This window comes from Rutidosis leptorrhynchoides, chromosome 3 (assembly GCF_046630445.1).
Source record: "Rutidosis leptorrhynchoides isolate AG116_Rl617_1_P2 chromosome 3, CSIRO_AGI_Rlap_v1, whole genome shotgun sequence".
In the NCBI taxonomy this organism is placed as follows: domain Eukaryota; kingdom Viridiplantae; phylum Streptophyta; class Magnoliopsida; order Asterales; family Asteraceae; genus Rutidosis; species Rutidosis leptorrhynchoides.
The window spans coordinates 218,334,910-218,358,996 of record NC_092335.1 but is presented as its reverse complement, the minus strand read 5'-3'; the positions used below and the strand labels follow the sequence as shown (position 1 = coordinate 218,358,996).

Sequence of the window (24,087 nt, the reverse complement as noted above, 5' to 3'; positions counted from 1 at the left end):
ATCATGTGGCACATCTTCGAATGGTTTTAGAATTATTAAAGAAAGTGCGATTATACGCTAAGTTCTCGAAGTGTGAGTTTTGGCTTTGAGAGGAGCAGTTTCTGGGTTATGTTATCTGTGAGGCAGGTATTAAGGTAGATCCGTCGAAAATAGAAGTGGTAACGGGCTGGAATTTACCGAAGACACCGAAAGAAGTTAAGAGTTTCTTGGGTCTTGCGGGTTATTATCGCCGGTTTATAAAAGATTTTTCCTGAGATAGTAGGTCCGTTGACCAAATTGACTAGAAAAGATGTAAGTTTTCGATGGAGTGACCAACAGAAACAGGCCTTTCAGACTCTGAAATAGTTGTTGTGCCAGGCTCCAGTGTTAGTGTTACCGTAGGTTTCAGACGATTTCGTGGTTTATTGCGATGCATCAATTGCCAGGTTAGGGTGTGTATTGATGCAGAGAGATAAGGTTGTTACGTACGCTTCTCGTCAATTAAAGACACACGAACGTAACTATTTGGTTCATGATTTAGAAATGGCTGCAGTGGTATTTGCGTTAAAGCTATGGAGACATTACTTATACGGTACAAAGTGTGTGATGTGTACATACCAAAATAGCCTCCAGTATATTTTCACGCAAAAAGATCTGAATATGTGACAAAGACGGTGGATAGAACTTATAAAAGACTACGATTGTGAAATCAAGTATCATCCGGGCAAAGCAAATGTTGTTGCCGATGCTTTGAGTCGTAAGAAGACTGTGGAGATCGTAAAATTTATGCGAATCGAAAGAGTTTCAGACCTTATTGAAAGAATTAGACAAGTTGAAGCCAGAACTTTATTGGAGGAGAACTTAAAGACTGAACTGATGTCCAAAATAAAAGACCAATTGACTGATGATTCTAGATGACTTAAGACTTTTAAGAACCGAATTTGGGTGCCTATGCTTGGAAATTAAAGGAATTTGATCTTAGATGAAGCACACAAATCAAGGTTGACAGTCCATTCGGGTAGTATGAAGATGTATAACAACTTAAAACCAATGTATTTGTGGCCAACGATGAATAAAGATGTTGCTCAATTGGTAGACATATGTCAAATTTATACCCAGGTTAAAGTCGAACACCAGAAGCTCTATGGTTCGTTACAGCAGTTGAAAATTCTAGAATGGAAGTGAGATCATATTACGATGGATTTTGTAACTAAATTACCTAGAACTCAAAAAGGTAATAATATGATTTGGGTATTTGTTGATCGACTGACAAAGAGTGCATATTTTTTAGCAACAAAAGAGACTGCCTCGTTGAGCATTCTGGCAGATTTGTACGTGTAAGAAATAGTTAGTCGACATGGAGTTCCATTATCTATCATATCTGATAGGGATTCTAGATTTGTGTCAAATTTCTGTAACAATTTACAGAAAAGTTTGGGAACGAGGGTAAATCTAAGTATAACGTATCATCTGCAGACCGACGGTCAGAGTGAACGTACAATACAAACACTAGATTATATGCTTAGGTCCTGCGTGTTAGAGTACGGTGGTCCGTGGGATATACATTTACCTTTGATCGAATTCGCTTACGATAATACTTATCGTTCGAGTATTGGCATGCCGCCTTATGAGATGATGTATGGTCGCAAATGTAGAACGCCGACTTGTTAGTTAGAAGCCGGAGAGAAACAGTTTGCATGTCCAGAATTAGTTCAGATAACAGCAGAAAAGGTAGCAATAGTGCGTGAAAATTTGAAAGCGGCACGTGACAAACAGAAAATGTATGCCAATCCACGTAGACGTCCCATAAACTTTGAGGTGGGAGATCGTGTTTATTTGAAATTTTCGTTTTGGAAAGGAGTTATCAGGTTCGGTAAGCGGGGTAAGTTAGCTCCAAGGTACATTGGCTCGTTCAGAATTACTCAGAAGGTTAATGATCAGACTATTGTGTTAGAGCTTATGACAGAGTCGGCAGGAATACACAACACATTCAATGTGTGTTATCTTAGAAAGTGTAAGGTCGATGATGAAACGCAACTAGTTACATTGAGTGATTTAAGGGTAGACTTGAATCAAAAGCTAGTTGAAGAACCGGTTAAAACTATTATTAGAAAGATAACGAAGTTAAGAAAGAAGGAGATCCCAATGGTGCTTGTTGAGTGGAAGCATAGTTTAGGATCAAACATTACGTGGGAGACTGAAGAGTTGATGAAGGCTCGTTACCCTCCCCTGTTTGACCATGACCATATTCCAAGGACGGAATCTTCTTAAGGGGGTGGATTTGTAACATCCTCAGAATGGGCCTAGATGTAAGATGACTTTGTTGCCTTAGGCATAATTGTGTGGTTAATTATGCTTTTATTTTAATTAAATGTTTAATGTTATTTTATTATTTAGTTAAGACTAGTTTGTGACAAGGGTCACAAAACATGTTCGTTTATGTAATTTGGACTCCGTTAGGGTTATCAAATTAAGTATGAAAGATATCAAATTTCTGATAAATACCCGTGTGTTGTGGGGTATGGGGTTTTAACCCCAATTTAGTGTATAGTGTTGTTTTTTTTTACTCTCACTTTCTCCATATCTCTAGAAATCTCACCAAACACCCCGTTCTATCTTCATCCTCACCATCTGAAACCTTAAATCCATTTGATCTTGAATTGAAACCTAATTTTAGTGTCAAATCGTTCCTTGTGTTGTTGTGATTCGAACAAGGTAAGATTTATATGATTTTGTGATCAAATCAGTGTCAAAATGGGTGTTTTAGTTAAGTTTTATAAAAGTGGGTTTTGATGTCAAAATTGGTACAATATGTTATTGTTTGTGTATAAATCTTGTGGGTTTATGTCCCAAAAGGTTTAGTGTACAAAATGTGTTCAGTTTTGAGGTCAAAAATGAGTCAAAAATCGAGATTTGGTGGTTTTTGGGTGAAACCCGTAGTTGAGTTCATCTCCTTCTACAGATGAACATGGCCGGTCGAGTGTCTCCTGACACTCAACTGACAGTCTCGACGATCGACCGAGTGTGTAAGACCATCGACCGAGTGTGTCTGGAAGTGACCATCGACTCGGCCGAGTGTGTGTGGATGGTCGGGCGACTTTCTATGACAGTTGACTTAGGGTCTTTGGAAGTTGAAAATTTTACTAAGTGTTGATGTATAGTCGTTATGCTACCCGTATGTCTAATTTTGATTAGCACACTATACTAACAGGATTTGCCTTATGTTCAGGTGATAAGGATAAGGAAGCAACTCAGTGATAGATTATCAGAGCTAGTTGCTGGTATTCGGTGAGTGGGTCTATCTTCAGATAAAGTATTAAGTAGTTGACACGCTACTTGTTCAGACTCTTTATTATTATGTTTGTGTATTATAGAAATGCTCAGTATGTTTGCCATGCTAGTTAGGACGATTGCATGACTGATTATCTATGATCTTATGTGCGCACTGTTTGTTAGACACCAACCGAGGCGGCAAGGTTGGGAACCCACCAAGGCGGCAAGGTAGGGTTACTGTGAGGTCGACCGTGGTAGCCTGGTCAGGTCGTGATGTTACTGTCTATTCAGTATAGCATAGAAGGATGCATGTGTTGCATCTGGACGGTTATGCAGTAGATTTAGTAAAGTGGATTACCGGTAGACTGTAGGCTGATCAGCTAAGTCGTGTGCTCACAAGTCACCGATCCTCATATTTTTAGTTGTTGTTTTATGCTAGTTCAGGATGTTAGCATATTTATGACCCTTGCATGTTCAGTTGCTTATGCTTGGTCTGTTAGATAGTATCCATTCACTTAGCAGTTGTGCTAATTCCCCACATTTTTACCCCTTGCAGGTTTCGGTATTGCTGTTTAGGATGGGGGTTGTGGACGGGTTAGAAAACATGTTTAACTATTAGCCTAACTCTCACGTTTTCTTACTTCGTTTTGAAACTGTCCGTGACCAGGAATTATATACTGTATTTAAGTAACACTGTTTCTATAATGTTGTAATGTACGTTAACTAAGTTAGTTTACTAACTATGTTTTGTAAATGTTAAACATGACTACTTTGGTAATTATATATTTACTTCTGCTGTGATATAAAAAAAAAACAGGGTGTTACATCTATGATTGTGTGTTACTTCATCTTTGAATATGTTAGCTTGAACTTTTATAGTGTTTGTGTAACGACCCGACTTTTTCAACTTACTTTTGTGCTTGTTACTTTCTGCGAAACTGCGTATTTGTGCGTACTGTGTTGGTTTATATTTTGGGATCTTATTTCATGATTAATTACTTTCGTTCATACCATACAACGTGTCATTAAGTACTTAGTTACTTAACTTGATCCCCGAATGCTTTTACGACCGTTAGTGTCACTTGATGTTGAGAACGAGCTATATGTTTGGTACACGTTTAACTTTTGCAGTAATTGGAATATTACGACTACGAAATACTAATTGTTATTTTCTAATAACAATTACTTGGACTTTTGGTTGTTTAATTACGCTTAGTAATTTACTTATGCTCACTAGTTGTCTTGTTGGACTTTTTACCCTGTTGGACTTTAGCCCACTCTACTCTAGCTAGTGGACTATTTAATTAGCCCAATTTTAATAAGTTTATGACCCATATAAATGTAAGACAAATACCCATTTATTAGAGGGAACATACTAGCATTTTTGTTAACCATAATGACAATTGTTGCATGGGATCCCAACATAAGCACCAACTTTAGACCATCATTAACTAAAAAGCAAAAGTTGTCCCCCCCTTGTCCCCTTTAAAACCTACGACCTCCACCACCTCACCACCACCTCACCACTCTATAAATACCAAGCAAATCTCACCCATTTCACACTTAATCTCATTCACATTTTACACACACTTACTCTCTAATTCTCTCTCTAGTCTTTCTCACTCTAAAAAGTGTACGTTTTAAATTTTCTTCTTCTTCTTCTTCTTCTTCTTCTTCTTCTTCTTCTTCTTCTTCTTCTCTTCTCATTTTCGACATCATCATCATCATGCAAGGATCAAGCTTTTTAGCTTCTTGATCTTGTTATATCTTGTAGATTCAAACTTTGGTTTGAATCCCTCAAGAACATGAAAGATTCAAGCTTTATATCTTTGAATCTTCATTACTTTGTTGGATCTAAGTTTTCTAGCTTATGATTCCTTTATTTTGTTAAAAAGATCAAAACTTGTGTTTATGATCTTCATGTAACTTGAAGATTTAGTCTTTTGCTTTAAGGATCTTCAAGAACATTAAATATCCAAGCTTTTTAGCTTAGGGTTTCATTATTTTGTTAAAGATCTTAGCTTTTTAGCTTATGGTCTCATTACTTTCATTAGATCTTAGCTTTATAGCTTATGGTCTCATTAATCTTGTAAAGATCCAAGCTTTCTAGCTTAGGGTTTTCTTAATACTTGAGATCTAAGTTATCATTGTAGATCTCACTTACTTGGAACCTTTTTGTGATTGTTGTGATGATAAAGATCAAGTCTTCATCATCTCATATGATGAAGAAGCATAAACTTGTGTAAAAAGGACAAAGGTTGAAGCTTTATTGGGTTTATGCAATAAAGAGGCAACCTTGATGTTCAAAACTTGTAGAATGTTAGCTTTTACTCTTAGTTGTGTGTTGATGGTTGAAACTTGGTCAAAGTGATGATAAAACATCAAAAAGTTGTACACTTGAAGCTTACACGCATCAAGGATGAGAACCGTGATGAGCATCAAACACCAAGAAACCCACCGGAGCACTTGTTTTCTGTTTTTTGAGGTCTGATCCGATTCCTAGGACTTATGTAAAATTTATTTTCACAGAGTTCGTTTCGAGTAGATGACTTTTCATTTAGGACTCGCCTAAATCCGATATACAGTTTAGGATTTATAGCCTTCCGAAAGTCACTACGCCGTTATAATGACGTGCTGAAAATTCTGACCTACTCGCGCTTAAACCGTCTCCGACATTGAGTTAGGATCTAAATATTGGATAGCGGTTAGAGGAATCACATACGGAGCCTTGGCCACTGACCACGCATCTTTTCATTTTGTATAGAGGTCGTAGTAGCTGTCCGAAGTCTGCCTTTTGTTTCGATCTCTATTCTTGTTGAAAACTTACTTTATCTTTTACGTATGATGATAATGATGATGATGATGATGATGATACTTAAGACTTAATTTATTCACTTGTAAACTTTTGGGGACAATATACTAACTTAGTGACCTTTGACTTAGGTTGATGACCTTTCAGACCGACTTACTACCTGCATACTTTTCATATCGACTTTTACTGCACATTCACTGTGAGTTATAACTTCCCTTTTTACTTTACTATTTTTGGGACTGAGAATACATGCGCTATTTATGTTTTTACATACTAGACACGAGTACTTAAACTTTATATATGTGTGGGTGATATAATGGCACAAACATTCCCCTTAGCACGGTAACGTTTAATCATTAGTTTTTGAACTGATGAATGCGAATATTAGATATGGATCCATAGGGTTTGACATCCCCACTTGGGCTAGTCGCGCTAGCATTTAACGTGTGTTTGATACTTCGAGGACATACGCACTCGCCAAGTGTACTTTTAGGGGGTATTATTATTACGTTAAGTTAGTTACCGGGTGCCCACGGATAAGCATATACTTTTCATACTGTTTTGAATACGAAATCTCGTAGTCTACATTAAATTACTGAATACAAACTATAGCTCACCAACATTCGTGTTGAATTTTAAGCGTGTATTTCTCAGGTGCTTAGACGTTGTTGCTTCCGCTGTTAGACTTGCTGTCTTGGTGTTTTAGACTTGCTGTTACAGACTCGCTGTGTTAGACTTCCACTGCATTACTTAGAGATGTCTCAATCATGGAACTTTTATTTTGCATTCGCAACTTATGTTAGTTTGAATAATGGCTTTATAACGAGCTTAGTGTCACGTTATCTTTTGTAAAACGTTATCTTTTCATGAATGCAAAACTTGTTTTAAAACAGCATGTAGTATTATACCGTGTAATGGACCTGTTGTTGACGATTCGTACATGATGGTTTTGTACCGGGCGTCACATTTGGTATTAGAGCATCGGTTGTAGGGAATTAGGTTGCATTAGTGAGTCTTGACCGAGCCGAGTAGGATTCGCTAATAGGACTAATCTACAACTTGCTCGTTTACTTGTTACTGCTTACTACTACTGCATGCTACTGCTTACCTTTGTTGCTATGTGAACTTGTTGTATGCTGCTACTTTCTCGCTACTTACTATCTGTCTTTGATTGCATGTTACTTCTGTTTAATACTGTTACGATTGCCATGCTATGTACTGCTAGGATGCTGTAGTGCCTGATTACGTGCTTGCTATATGTCTTACTGACATGGAAAAAGTTATTTTTCCTTGTTCAGATGTCAGACATGCCGCCCATGACCTTTGACTTCGAGAGCGACTCAGATACGTCTGCTACCTCACCTACTATTGTTGCTGACTCACCGCTATCCTCCGGTGACTCTGGCGATTCATCTCCTGGAGATAATGGACACGAGCTTGACCTGATGGACGTCTCAGACCTAGACGAGGATCCCGAGGAGATTCCAGCACCACCCAGCCCTAGACTCCCGGGGCCACAGCACCATTCCGGTGGTACTGTGATCCCTGGGGGAAATGAAGACGGTCTATTCTGTAACCAGCATGGACATTGGGCTAGATGCACTGCTGACGGACGTGTCGTACCGATTACACCATGCAGATATCGACTTATGACCACCGGCTAGACACTTTCCCCCGCCCGTGATGTACCTGCACTACCTTCCGACGATTCAGATGGATCTTCATCCGATGACTCCAGCGAGGAGGATCCCGAGGAGAATTCTGAGGAGGAGCCCGTGCAGCCACCCTCTACCCCGCCGAAGAAGCGATACCGCTTTGATGGTACTATTATTCTAGGGGTTAATGGAGGTAAGCCGTTCGTGAACGCATATGGACAGTTGGTTAGGGTCACCACCCGTAAGAGGGTTGTACCGTATCCTGCCGATCCATTTGTGTGTAAGGTTGCCCGCACTGTGTCGTCTACTTTTAGTACTATATCCGCATCATCTGGACCATCTGCACCACCGGCGCCACCTGCACCATCTGCACCATCTGCACCACCTGCCCCACAAGCATCTCCCACCGTCGAGGAACTGACGAGAGAAGTGCATGCCCTCCGTGCTCGGGTAACTGAGTTCGAGGACCAGATGACCCACCTGATGGACATCATTTACCCACCCTCGTCCTAGGACTGTTGTATTAGATCTCTTTATGTATTCTGTTTGTAGTTTCCTGTTTTTCATTTATGTATTGTACGAACTTTATGCTATTGTATGCAAATTTCTTATTATGAATGGAACTACTATTTTTGATTTATTGTACAGCGTTTTATTACATGTTGGCTTTGGTGCTATCTGCTGCTTGTTGCCATGCTTAGTTATCGTGTACTGCGTTGTTTCCATGTTGTTTACCGTATGCTATGACATTGTTGGTCAATGGATTTTGACTTAAGTCGAAATTTTTGTTTGGAAGATCGATGGCTAACGGAAGAGGTCCAAGGGAAATGCCCACAGCAGCACAGATCGAGGAGATGATAGCCGCTCGAGTAGCCACAGCTATGGCGAATGCCAACCCCCAAGCTCCACCGGCTAACCAGAACATTCAGACTGGGTGTACTTTCAAGGAATTTCAGAGTTATAAGCCCCACAATTTCAGTGGAACAAAAGGGCCAGTTGGACTGACGAGATGGTCTGAGAAGTTGGAATCTGTGTTCCGTGTGAGTAACTGCTCCGAAGGGAATAAGACTAAGTTCGCATCCTGCACTTTGTCGGATGGCGCTTTGACTTGGTGGAATACGCTCGCCCAGGCTCGGGGAATCGACGAAGCTTACGCTACACCATGGGAGGAGTTTAAGAGGGCCATGATCGAGGAGTACTGCCTCAGAACCGAAATTCAGAAAATGGAAGCGGAATTTTGGGAACTGAAAGTCGTAGGAACTGATCTTGATGGCTATAACCGAAGGTACTTGGAGTTAGCTTTAATGTGCCCCACAATGGTCACTCCGGAGTACAAACGGATGGAGAGGTATCTGTGGGGACTCCCCAAGGACATTAAGGGAAATGTCACTTCTTCGAAACCAGTGAATGTACCGAAAGCTATGCGCATGGCGCACACCCTAATGAATTAAATTACCCGCCAAGAGCCAGAGAAGGCAAAATCAGAATCGGGAGCTAGTAATGGGAAATGTAAGTGGAACGGAAGTAAGGGAAAAGGTTTTGACCAGAACCCAGTTAAGAGGTATGAGAATTTTAAGGGAAACAACGACTGGAGGAACCTTAACCCGAACCCTAGCTCTAACCCTAACTACAAAGGTATCATTCCTCAGTGTAAGAGATGCTACAAGCATCACACTGGATACTGTAATGTAGTGTGTGAGAAGTGTAAAAGGACTGGACACATCGACAGAGATTGTAAGATCACCGCCCCAGCAGTGAGATAAAACCCAAATGGACCAAGGAAGTGTTTTGAGTGCAGTCAGCAGGGCCACTTCAAGAATGAATGTGCTAACAGGAAGAAGGATGGCCTACCAGCATGTGGAAGAGTCTTCAACATGAATGCCAGAGATGCCCGCGAGGATCCTGACTTGGTTAAAGGTACATTCACTATCAATAAACTATTAGCTTCTGTCTTATTTGATACCGGTGTCGATAGGAGTTATGTATGCAGACACTTTTGCTCTAAGATAGATTGGTCGTTAGTGCCTTTGGATGAGAGTATATTTGTTGAGGTAGCCAATGGCAAATTTGAGAAAGTTGACCAAGTTGGCCGAGGAGGTATCATAAACTTAGCTGGTGTGGATTTTGAGATTGATTTGATACCCATTAAGTTGGAGAGTTTTGATGCGGTATGGACTGGTTGTCCAAGGTAAGAGCATAAGTTATTTTTGGAGAGAATATTCTTCGTATACCACGCGAAGATGGTGAGCCTGATAATGCTAAAAATGAACATATATTTTATAGCATTATCCCTCAAGAAAGATAAGCTTTTAGTTGCAATTGTTCTATTTACAAGTGATATTCGTTTAAATAATAAAAGGTGAAGATAAAATACAGATTCGGCTATTTGAAGACGCAAACGACCAAAAAGCTAAAAAGTACAAAGTACAATCAAAGTGGTTCAAATTATTGATGAGAAACGTCTAAAAATTACAAGAGTACGAGCCGCAAAACGCAAAGTACAAGATATTAAATAGTACGCAAGGACGTTCGAAAATCCGGAACCGGGACATGAACCAACTATCAACGCGCGACGCAACGGACCTAAAATTAAAAGTCAACGATGAACATGAATATAATATAATATATATATATAATTATATATATTATATTATAAATATTAAATAATACGCAGCAGCCCACGTTTTGGAAGCTTTTGGACCAGTAAAAGGTGGCCATGCGATCGCATGGCTATGAAGGCCTAAACTCATGCGATCGCATGAGGCACTGTAGCAAGCCAAGTACTATAAATTGCAACGTTTGGTCGACGAATTATACACATCTTTTTCTATCTCTTACTCTCTCAATTTATATTTATATTTATATTTTAATTATAATTTTAATTTTAAGTTAATAATAATAAGGTTATAGTGGCGAATATTTTAAGTTTGTAAGTCGAAATTCTGTCCGTGTAACACTACGCGATTAATACTCATTGTAAGTTATGTTCAACCTTTTTAAATTAATGTCTCGTAGCTAAGTTATTATAATCCTTATTTAAGCCAAAGTAATTATGATGTTGGGCTAAATATTAAAGATGGGGTTATTGGGTTTCAGACCATAATTGGGGTTTGGACAAAAGACCGACACTTGTAGAAATTGAACTATGGACTATTAATGGGCTTTATATTTGTTTAACTGAATGATAGTTCGTTAATTTAATAGAGAGATTTACAATTTGACATATCTATAAATAACCATATACACTCGATGGGACACGATGGGCGAGATATTTATAAATACTAATAATCGTTCATTTGACTGGACACGGGAATGGATTAATAGTCAATGGACTCATTAAAACAGGGGTGGATTACATACAAGGACAGTTGGTGTAATTGATAATAAAGTATTAAAACCTTGGATTGCACACAGTCGATAACCTGGTGTAATCATTAACAATATATTAAAACCTTATTACAGTTTAAGTCTCCAATTAGTTGGAATATTTAACTTCGGGTATAAGGATAATTTGACGAGGACACTCGCACTTTATATTTATGACTGATGGACTGTTATGGACAAAAACCGTATGGACATATTGAATAATCCAGGACAAAGGACAATTAACTCATGGTAATAAATTAAAATCAACACGTCAAACATCATGATTACGGAAGTTTAAATAAGCATAATTCCTTTATTTCATATCTTATCGCACTTTTAATTATCGTACTTTTTAATTATCGCAATTTTATTTATCGTCATTTTATTTATCGCACTTTTTAATTATCGCATTTTTATTATCGTGATTTACTTTACGCTTTAAATTAAGTTATTTTTATTTTTAATATTTTACATTAGGTTTTAATTGTGACTTAAAACATAAAGTCGACAAACCGGTCATTAAACGGTAAAATCCCCTTTTATAATAATAATAATACGACTTATATATATATATATATATATATATATATATATATATATATATATATATATATATATATATATATATATATATATATATATATATATATATATATATATATATCTTTATACAAATATAGTTTAAAAATATAGCGTTAAACTTGGCTAGCTCCCTGCGGAATGAACCGGACTTACTAAAAACTACACTACTGTACGATTAGGTACACTGCCTATAAGTGTTGTAGCAAGGTTTAGGTATATCCACTCTATAAATAAATAAATAACTTGTGTAAAATTGTATCGTATTTAATAGTATTTCGCAATAAAAATATAACAATTTTGTATACACCTCGCATAACATCAAGTATTTTTGGCGCCGCTTCCGGGGACAACTCTTAAACGCCGAAGCGAAACGCTATAAAAAATTATTAAGTTTTAATTTATTATCATAAAAATACGTTTTAAATATTAAAAATAAAAATTTAAAACATAAAAAAAGAGTAAAACGAAAATATATATTTTATAAAGTATAAAAGTATTATTTTTAGATCTTAAAAATATAAGTGTATTTTAATTACTTATTTTAAGTGCAACTAAAAGCTTGTCTTTCTTGAGGGATAATGCTATGAAATATATGTTCGTTTTTAGCATTATCAGAGCCACTAATTGTTTACGGAGAGAGATGTAGCCCGAAGCTGAATCTTATTAGTTGCTTGAAGGCACAAAAGGTTATGAAAAAGGGGCGTTTTGCTGTTTTAGCGTACGTGAAGAAGTTAGAAACTGAGGAGAAACGCGTGGATGATGCACGAATTGTGAACGAAATTCCCGACGTCTTTCCAGAAGAATTGCTGGGATTACCGCCACCGAGATCAGTGGAGTTTCAGATCGATCTAGTGCCAGGAGCTGCACCTGTAGCTCGCGCATCTTATTGACTTGCACCTTCCGAAATGCAAGAGTTGCAGAGTCAACTGTAGGGACTGTTAGACCGTGGATTTATCCGACCGAGTTCATCGCCTTGGGGCACACCTGTTTTGTTCGTAAAGAAGAAGGACTGATCTTTCCGCATGTGTATCGATTATCGTGAACTGAACAAGTTGACGGTCAAGAATTGGTATCCCCTTCCCAGAATTGACGATCTTTTTGATCAGCTGCAAGGATCCGGCGTTTACTCCAAGATCGATCTACGATCAGGTTATCACCAGTTGAGGGTGAAGGAGAGCGATGTGCTGAAGACTGCGTTCCGAACTTGTTATGGCCACTATGAGTTTCTAGTGATGCCATTCAGTTTAAATAACGCACCTGTCGTTTTTATAGATCTCATGAATCACGTATGCAAGCCGTACGTGGACAAATTCGTTATCGTCTTCATAGATGATATCCTAATCTATTCCAAAAGCGAAGAAGAACATGAGCAACATCTTCGACTCATGCTTGAACTCTTGAGATAAGAGAAACTCTATGCCAAATTCTCCAAGTGTGAATTTTTGTTAAAGGAAGTCCAATTTCTTGGTCATATTGTGAGCGATCAGGGTATCAAAGTTGATCCTGCAAAGATCGAAGCCATCAGCAAGTGGAAAACCCCCACTACTCCTACACATATCCGCCAATTTTTATGCCTCGCCGGTTACTATCGTAGATTAATCGAAGGTTTCTCTTTGATTGCGTATCCTTTGACCGCGTTAACTCACAAGGGGAATAAGTTCGTTTGGGTAACCGAGCAAGAGTCGGCATTCCAAACCCTGAAGCATAAGTTGACCACCGCTCCTATTATGTCCTTTCCCGAAGGCAGTGATGACTTCGTTGTGTATTGCGATGCCTCCAGACAAGGTTTTGGGTGCGTATTGATGCAATAGAAGAAGGTTATTGCTTACGCCTCCCGACAACTGAAGATTCACGAGCGAAACTACACTACTCACGATCTAGAACTTGGAGCCGTTGTCTTTGCACTCAAACTATGGAGACACTACCTGTATGGAATGAAGAGTACTATCTTCACCGACCACAAAAGCCTCCAACACATCTTTGATCATAAGAAACTGAACATGAGACAACGACGGTGGATCGAGACGTTGAACGATTGTGATTGTGAATTCCGCTACCACCCTGGCAAGGTAAATGTTGTAGCTGATGCCTTGAGCTGAAAGGAAAGAATGGTACCTCTTCGTGTTTGAACCTTGAACATCACCATTCACACGAATCTCAATAGCCAAATCTGTGTAGCCCAAGAGGAAGCTCTCAAGGAGGAGAATGTTGCTCAAGAGCACTTAAATATTCTCGTTTCTTGATTTGAGGTTAAGGAGACTGGACTCCAATACTTTGCTGAAAGAATTTAGGTGCCTAGTTATGGGAATTTATGAAGCCTTATTCTATATGAAGCTCATAAGTCAAGGTATTCGATTCATCCAGGAGCTGGTAAGATGTACCCCGACCTCAAGGTTCAATATTGGTGGCCAAACCTCAAGAAGGATGTTGCGACTTACGTCAGAAAGTGTTTAACTTGTTCTAAGATCAAAACCGAACATAGAGACCATTCGGGTTACTTCAGCAACCTGAAATCCCGTAATAGAAGTGGGAAGGAATAACAATGGACTTCATCATGAAGCTACCGAAGACGTTAGGCGGTTATGATACCATCTGGGTTATCGTTGACCGTCTTACCAAATCTGCACACTTCTTAGCCATGAAGGAAACTAATACGATGGCGAAACTCGCGCAACTATACATAAAGGAAGTTGTATCTCGACACGGTGTATGCTTATCGATTATTTCAGACCAAGACACCCGTTTCGCTTATAGATTTTGGCGTTCCTTACAAGAAGCTTTGGGAACACGTTTAGATATGAGTACTGCGTATTACCTGCAAACCGACGGACAGAGTGAATGCACGATTCAAACCCTGGAGGACATGTTGCATGCTTATGTAATTGATTTCGGAAAGGCTTGGGAGAAGCATTTGCCGCTAGCTGAATTCTCTTACAACAATAGCTATCACACGAGTATTACAGCCGCACCTTTCGAAGTCTTGTATGGCCGCAAATGTCATTCTCCTATTTATGGGGCCGAAGTAGGTGATAAGCAAATAACCGGACCCGAACTCGTCCATGAAACAACCGAGAAGATTGACCAAATTCAAGCGAGGCTCAAGACGGCCCGTGATCGTCAAAAGAGCTATGTGGATCTTAAGCGTAAAGATCGCGAATTCCAAGTAGGTGACCGAGTTATGTTGAAAGTCGCATCCTGGAAAGGTGTAATCCATTTCGGAAAGCGTGGGAAGCTAAATCCGCGATATATTGGTCCTTTTGAAGTCTTGGAGCGTATTGGACCCTTTGCTTACCGTTTGGATCTTCCGCCTCAGTTAAGTGCAGTTCGTCCCACTTTTCACGTGTCAAATCTGAAGAGGTGTCTTGCTGAACCAGAACTTATCATACCACTTTAGGAGCTTACGATTGATGAAAAATTCCACTTTGTGGAAGAACCTGTTGAAATTATGGACCGTGAGGTCAAAACCTTGAAACGCAACAAGATTTCAATCGTCCGAGTTCGTTGGAATGAGAGGATCAGATGATGCAGAAGTATCCTCACCTCTTCACAACTCTACCATCTACCTCAGCTTAAAATTTCGGGACAAAATTTTCATTAACAGGTGGGTAATGTAACGACCCGACTTTTTTCGACTTACTTTTGTGCTTGTTACTTTCTGCGAAACTGCGTATTTGTGCGTACTGTGTTGGTTTATATTCTGGGATCTTATTTCATGATTAATTACTTTCGTTCATGCCATACAATGTGCCATTAAGTACTTAGTTACTTAACTTGATCCCCGAATGCTTTTACGACCGTTAGTGTCACTTGACGTTGAGAACGAGCTATATGTTTTGGTACACGTTTAACTTTTGTCGTAATTGGAATATTAAGACTATGAAATACTAATTGTTATTTTCTAATAACAAATACTTGGGCTTTTGGTTGCTTAATTAAGCTTAATAATTTACTTATGCTCACTAGTTGTCTTGTTGGACTTTAACCCACCCTACTCTAGCTAGTGGACTATTTAATTAGCCCAATTTTTATAAGTTTATGAACCATATAAATGTAAGACAAATACCCATTTATTAGAGGGAACATACTAGCATTTTTATTAACCATAATCACAATTGTTGCATGGGATCCCAACATAAGCACCAACTTTAGAGCACCATTAACCAAAAAGCAAAAGTTGTCCCCCCTTTTGTCCCCCTTGAAACCTACGGCCACCACCACCTCACCACTCTATAAATACCAAGCAAATCTCACCCATTTCACACTTAATCTCATTCACATTTTACACACACTTACTCTCTAATTCTCTCTCTAGTCTTTCTCACTCTAAAAAGTGTAAGTTTTAAATTTTCTTCTTCTTCTTCTTCTCTTCTCATTTTCGACATCATCATCATCATGCAAGGATCAAGCTTTTTAGCTTCTTGATCTTGTTATATCTTGTAGATTCAAACTTTGATTTGAATCCTTCAAGAACATGAAAGATTCAAGCTTTCAAGCTTTGAATCTTTATTACTTTGTTGGATCTAAGTTTTCTAGCTTATGATTCCTTTATTTTGTTAAAAAGATCGAAACTTGTGTTTATGATCTTCATGTAACTTGAAGATCTAGTCTTTTGCTTTAAGGATCTTCAAGAACATTAAAGATCCAAGCTTTTTAGCTTAGTGTTTCATTATTTTATTAAAGATCTTAGCTTTTTAGCTTATGGTCTCATTACTTTCATTAGATCTTAGCTTTCTAGCTTATGGTCTCATTAATCTTATAAAGATCCAAGCTTTCTAGCTTAGGGTTTTCTTAATACTTGAGATCTAAGTTATCATTGTAGATCTCACTTACTTGTAACCTTTTTGTGATTGTTGTGATGATAAAGATCAAGTCTTCATCATCTCATATGATGAAGATGCATAAACTTGTGTAAAATGGATAAAGGTTGAAGCTTTATTGGGTTTATGCAATAAAGAGGCTACATTGATATTCAAAACTTGTAGAATGTTAGCTTTTACTCTTAGTTGTGTGTTTATGTTTGAAACTTGGTCAAAGTGATGCTAAAACATCAAAGAGTTCTACACTTGAAGCTTACACGCATCAAGGATGAGAACCGTGATGAACATCAAGCACCAAGAAACCCACCGGAGCACTTGTTTGCGGTTTTTTGGGGTCTGATCAGTTTCCTAGGACTTCTGAAAAACTGATTTTCAGATAGTTCGTTTCGATTAGATGACTTTTCATTTAGGACTCGCCTAAATCTGATATACGGTTTAGGATTTATAGCCTTCGAAAGTCACTACGCTGTTATAATGACGTGCTGAAAAATTCTGACCTACTCGCGCTGAAAAATTCGAAAGTCACTACGCTGTCAAACGAAATCGAGTAGGATCTGAAAATTAGATAGCGGTTAGAGGACTCATATACGGAGCCTTGGCCACTGACCACGCGTCTTTTCGTTTTGTATAGAGGTCGTAGCAGCTGTCTGAAGTCAGCCTTTTGTTTCGATCTCTATTCTTGTTGAAAACTTACTTTATCTTTTACGTATGATGATAATGATGATGATGATTGAAAGGACCCGTCCTAATCTATCCGGACAAAGTCCACATCGATTACAAACGATTCACATTAGTTAGTTACATCGCGAGGTACTTGACCTCTATATGATACATTTTACAAACATTGCATTCGTTTTAAAAGAAAACCTTTCATTTCATTGAAAATTGACGACATGCATACCATTTCATAATACATCCAATTATAATTAACTTAATAATGATCTTGATGAACTCGATGACTCGAATGCAAAGTCTTTTGAAATATGTCATGAATGACTCCAAGTAGTATCTCTAAAATGAGCAAATGCACAGCGGAAGATTTCTTTCATACCTGAGAATAAACATGCTTTAAAGTGTCAACCAAAAGGTTGGTGAGTTCATTTATTTATCATAAATAATCATTTCATAATTTTAATAGACCACAAGATTTCATATCTCCATTTCTTATAAACATACGTCCCATGCATAGAGACAAAAATATCATTCATATGGATTGAACACCTGGTAACCGACATTCACAATATACATATAAGAATATCCCCATCATTCCGGGATCCTCCTTCGGACATGATATAAATTTCGAAGTACTAAAGCATCCGGTACTTTGGATGGGGCTTATTGGGCCCGATAGATCTATCTTTAGAGTTCGCGTCAATTAGGGTGTCTGTTCCCTAATTCCTAGATTACCAGACTTAATAAAAAGGGGCATATTCGATTTCGATAATTCAACCATAGAATGTAGTTTCACGTACTTGTGTCTATTTCGTAAAAACAGTTATAAAAACAACGCATGTATTCTCAGTCCCAAAAATATATATTGCAAAAGCATTTAAAAGGGGATTAATGAAACTCACAATACTGTATTTTGTAGTAAAAATACATATGACGATATTGAACAATGCAGGGTTGGCCTCAGTTTCACGAACCTATATCATTTATATATATGTCAACACATATAATGGAAATCAAACAACATTATATATATTTAATTATGAATTAATATTAATATTTTTTTTTAATTTTATCAATATTAATAATACGTTATAATGCTTATTTGTTATATAATTTAATTAACATTATATTAATAACATTATATTAGTTAAACAATATATTATGTAATATCAGTATACATAAATATATTTTTATATAAATGTTTTCTGTTTGCAAAATTTAATAATTATAATAATACTAAATCAAGGATAATAATAATAATAACGTTAGTAGTATGGGCAATAAAAATAATAAAATGTTGCTTTTTAAAAATGATAATTTTTATAATGAAAATGATAGTTTTTAATGATAACAAAATAATAATTTTAGTAGGAATGATACTTTTAATAATAATAGTAGTTTTTAAATAAATAAAAATAAGTTTTTTTTTTAATAATAATGATAGTGATAGTAAATTATTTTTTTTTGATAATAATACTTAAATATAATAGTAATAATAATTTAACTATAATCTTAATAAATATAATACATGATAATTAATACTTATAATAATAATAATAATAATAATAATAATAATAATAATAATAATAATAATAATAATAATAATAATAATAATAATAATAATAATAATAATAATAATAATAATAATTAATAATACTTTATAAAAAGAAAAAAAACGCGTTAGGTGGTGTAAATCCCCAAATCAGATCGAGAGCAAAATTTCAAGAGAAGAAGAAAGAAAGAAAATTAACGGATAATCGATCCCAAATCTTCTTCATCTTCAACAGGTAAATCCAGCAACAACCATCGATGAATAGCAGGTCATTGGTTTTTCGTCACCTTCGTTCACTTCATTATCGGTGTTCTTCATCTTTGTCAATTATCATCCTTCATCAATTAAACACGTAATCGATCTATTAATTAGCGATGTAGGTAAATTTGATTCTTTATTATTGTTTTAATTTCTTCATCCTACAATAAATTTTCTGTATTTTACTTAATTAAATCAATTACGAACAGTAACGGCATTAGGGTTTTAAATGATGATGATGAATCGTGGTAATATTAAAATAGGTGATGATGGTGATCGGTTGGAAGTTTTGATTGAATGTAAAACCCTAAATAGAAGTAGCAATTGTGCAGCAGCAACATTTGGTTGCCAGGTCTGGTACAGGTTGCTTACAGGATGATGATTGGTTCCTGAAATACCCACAAGGTATCCATCGTATGTAACAGGTATGGTCCATTCCTTTGGAAAGATAGCCAATTTCTGATTAATCGGACAGGTACATATATTTATATGCAAATCTTGGTTTTTCTAGCATAAAATAATTTGAGGTATATATAATAGTTAAAGTCTTCATTATATTAGAATTTACTAACTGTTCTTGCATACAATTTTATTAGTTTGCAGACTGTCATATAGATTTGATTGTGGTTTTATTATAATGAGAATATGAGTAAGGTTATTTCAAAGAAAATAAATATTTAGTATGAATACTTATTATTTGCCAATTGTGTTGATGTTAGTGTAAGGTATAATAAATGAGATTGGTGTTATAGATAAATATGAAAGGTTATTTGTGATTGGAACAAGGTTGTTTGAGCTCTGTCTCTGTATTTACATTAGGACCCTGGAACCATCTCTTTTGTAAACAATTTTTGGATCATAGAGGAAGGTAATAAATCATGTATTTGTATCCATTCATTTTAATTAGCTTATGTGAAATCTTGTATATCTATTAATCATACTTTTACTCTTTCTTATTTATATATACATGTGCTTTGTTATGTGCTAAAATCAAAGGTTTTGTTGTGATCTTACCAGAGTAGCAGCAGCAGTTGATGTAACAGTTCAAGTGAGACAGAAGGCATAGCAGCAACAGCAGGAACAAGAGGGGAGAAATTAATTAAAAGGTGATGGCGTTTAATTACAACAGAAAACAGAATTCAATAAAGAAACAGCAGTAGTATTTTGAGTTATGTGTGTAGGTTGTAGCTGTCTATAGCAGAAACATACGGTAGTAGCAGCAGGGTTCTCGAAGGGTTCTTGGAGTAGAGAGCATGCATGCAGCAGAATAGGTTTAAAGGTGCTCAATGGTGGTTGGGTTTGAACAAGGAACAGATAATTTGTAGGTGTTTGGAGGTGCTAAGTGGGTCTGGGTATAAATTAAAGAGAGACAGAAAGGGAAAACATGTTATGAATTCATAACCAAGGTGGCAGGGAAGATATATGTATGTATATGTGTAAAGTTTGAATAATTGTATTGTGGTGGGTGTGTGTGGATAATTATCTCTTGATGATTGAATAATAGAAGTAGGATGCAAGTTGCGGTTTTTAAATCTCTGCATGTGTGTATATGTATATTTTAGGGAATGACTAAATGTTAAAAAAAAATAATGGAAAGTTACACTTGCAATTGGTTCAACAAAGGAGGCAGAGAAAGGGACCGATAACAAAATTATTAGATGCTTTTTACATGGTTGACAAATGCATTGTATGTATGTAAATCATACATATTAAAGTAATTGATAGATAGAGATGTTAATAGGTAGGGATGTCGATGGATAAAAATTTGATTGGTACATTGATTCACGGATATATGTTTATGGAGACCGGGAAAAAAAACAAGTGAAAGAGATGTATAACATATGCTTAATCATTTATTTTTATAAATTATATTTCATATTAATTGTTACTAAAATGTATAATATTGTTTAATATTAGTAATAATAACGTTTATAATGATAATAATAAATATTAATAATAATGATAATAATTAATAATAATGATTATTAATACTTGTTTTAATATTAATAATAATAATATTAATATAATAAATTTATACATAATTATTTACATAGAATGAAGTATTATAAATTCATATACATATATACACACATATCTATTTACAATTAATTATTCGTGAATCATCGAGAGCAGTCAAGGGTCAATTGAATATATGAAACAGTTCAAAATTTTTGAGACTCAACATTACAGACTTTGCTTATCGTGTCGAAATCATGTAAAGATTAAGTTTAAATTTGGTCGGAAATTCCCGGGTCATCACAGTACCTACCCGTTAAAGAAATTTTGTCCCGAAATTTTAGTGAGGTCGTCATGGCTAATAATAAATATGTTTTTTTTTTCTTGACGAATATGAGCTGATAAATAGAGTTTTCATCATTACAGAATAATACAGATAAAATAACTCGATTATTCGAAAAGCACGAATGAACCTATCATGAGAGAGGTCCCAACGGGCATCGTCCACCTTCGCTCAAAAACTTGCCCAAATTTTTAGCCGTTAGTAAAAAAAATTCCAACGGCTATCCCAATGGTCACTTTTACAATATAAAAAAAAAACCAACCATATACTTCATTTTATACACTCAAACATATATTTCTTTTATATTTCCACCTTTCTCAAAATCAAAATCAAACACTCCCAACTGCAAAATGTTAACACTTCCTCCAATGATTGTTTCATTCGATGTTCATTACGGAGGTGATTTTCGTAATCAAATGAAGGAATATAAGTGGGGTGACAGTATTTCATTTGAGGATATCGACATTCGTGATGTTGGTTTACAAGACTTGCTATCCTTTCTGAAGGAAAAAGTTCCGTGTGAATTCACATCTATGTTCTTTTATAAAGACGATTATGATGCGGATTGTAGGTCAAGTTTTCTGTGTAACGATGATCAATGGTACTTTATAAAAGATACCATTGAAGATCGCGGTAAACGCATTTCTTTGTATGCGGTTCTTGAAGATGAAGAGACGTTGGGTTATCATTACCTCGATGAATCAGCTGTAGCAGTAGTTGAGCATCAAGAGAAATACTGATGTCTCCAGAGTAACTCACGGATGGTGAAATGACTGGTGAATGCTACTTTACAGATGACAATTGACGACGACGAGTAGTTTGATTGTAATCTTTTAAATTTTTAATTGTCGTGATGTTTTAATTTTTAATTATTGTAATTTCAGTGTTGTTGTCGAGTTTTATATCTTCCTTTATGTTTCGGAGCTCTTCGTCTTTTTAATCTCCTCTCGATCTCTAGTAAAACGAGTAATGGTCTAGAATTTGTAAGTATGGAGTTTCGAATGAATTTAATGTTATAATCAAGAAAGAACGTAATAGCACGATTTGATTCGTCAAATTACCAGAATCATTGAGAATAGAGCTATCAAGAGTATACTTTCTTGATATGTTCAGAAGTTAATTAGAATGAAAGAGTTATGTAATATGACACCTGATGGTGGTATGATCTACTGTGAACCATCATGTCCCATTAGAACTCAGCATGACTTATTGTAATATAATCACGTTGATCAAGTGTCATTATATTATACTAAATCATGCATCAGTTCCCAACATTACTTCAATAACATTCATATTTTAAGCTCGAAAGTTTACAGAATAGAGAAATTAACAGTTTCTATATGACGTACACTGATAGCACGAAGAGATAAATGATTTCAGATAGTATTAGTTATAAAAATATATTCAGAAATATCGAGGATATTTATAATGAAAGATACGATAATATCTTTGAATATCTAAGATCAGAGGATGATGGAGACTATTGTCCGCAAGGGTTTAGAGTAATGAGCAAAATAATCGCTAAAGACTTCAGCAGACATTGAATCATTTAGATTCTTTGAAGTCAAACTTATTCTTTGTGATTTGTCCACGGCTTCTTTCATAGTTTCGTGTAATCCGCTTTTCGGTACTAAATTTTCTATTGAATGTTTCCAATACAATGATACACCGGAAGCACGAGGAGGTATATAATTTTGCAAGTGAATATTTATGAAAATATTCTCAGAAATATCGAAGATATTGATGATGATATTTTGGAATTTCTAAGTTCGATGGTTGATGGAGGAAGATTTTTACGCAAGTTTTTAACATGAGTACATAGCAAGATATTCGTTGAAGGTTTCATCGGATCCAGAATTACCTGGATTCTTTGAATATATGGTATGGTCCTTGTATTTGTCTTTGGTCTCCCTCGTGGTTAGCTCAATCCGTTTTCCAGTTCCAACTTTTCTGAGCTTTTCCAACATACTATTCTTTATCATCAAACTTTCGATGATTATGGTCGTTTACGGTTGTCTATGGTTTCTGCTGCTTTATTCAGCTTTTTCAACATTCAGAGTATTGATTTGTGACTGAGTGCTTTTCAGAATTTCATAAGGAGAGATCATAATTCTAAGAGATAAATGTTATACATATAACTGTTGATGTAGATATGCTGTGAGTTTTCAAAGTACTGATTGCTAATTCACGGTAATTGGTATAACAGTTCTCGTTACAAGATGCGGAGGGTATATGATAGGGTTTCAATGAATAAATATAATGATTTGTCAGAGAGATTTAAGCCAAGAAGTAACGAGGTTGCTGGTATGTCTGCTGGTAATATGGTGGAATATAAAAGAATTCTCCGGTATCAAAAGGGTAATTATATATATATCAGGATTATAGTAAGACTACTTCGAGTGAAAAGTCGAAGTTAACTTGCTGGAGCTGTGACAAAATTGACTACTTTGAAAAGGAATTGCAAAGTTATTTTTTTTTTTTTGTTAATAGATGTCAAAGGATCTGACGCGGTTACGTGTTAAACTTTTACTCAGTTGCCGAGAGTTTCTCAGGTGCATAACTATATGCATAACTCTTTCCTTCCGTAGATGAAGTGCGGTTGATTTATCCTCTCGATTGAGGTGTTTTCAAGAATCATGAAAGGTTTGAACGCAGAATGTAATCATGAAGATACAAATAAGATTTAAGACGAAATCAAGTAGCAAACTTGAAGAATTGTTTAGTTTCATATGTTATAATCAATATTTTAATTCATTTTAATTGTCCAATGTTGATAGTCCACAGTTACTAGTCCACAGTTAGCATTTCAATAATTCATATAT

The 24,087-nt window shown here is 36.1% G+C and overlaps 1 protein-coding gene across 1 annotated transcript; it reads left to right on the top strand.

Moving 5' to 3' along the window:
• Window positions 1-1,758: 1,758 nt before the first annotated feature.
• LOC139900829 (uncharacterized) lies at window positions 1,759-2,250 on the top strand. The gene has a single exon (XM_071883583.1). It carries the CDS (start codon window positions 1,759-1,761, stop codon window positions 2,248-2,250), a length of 492 nt encoding a protein of 163 aa, XP_071739684.1.
• Window positions 2,251-24,087: the final 21,837 nt, after the last annotated feature.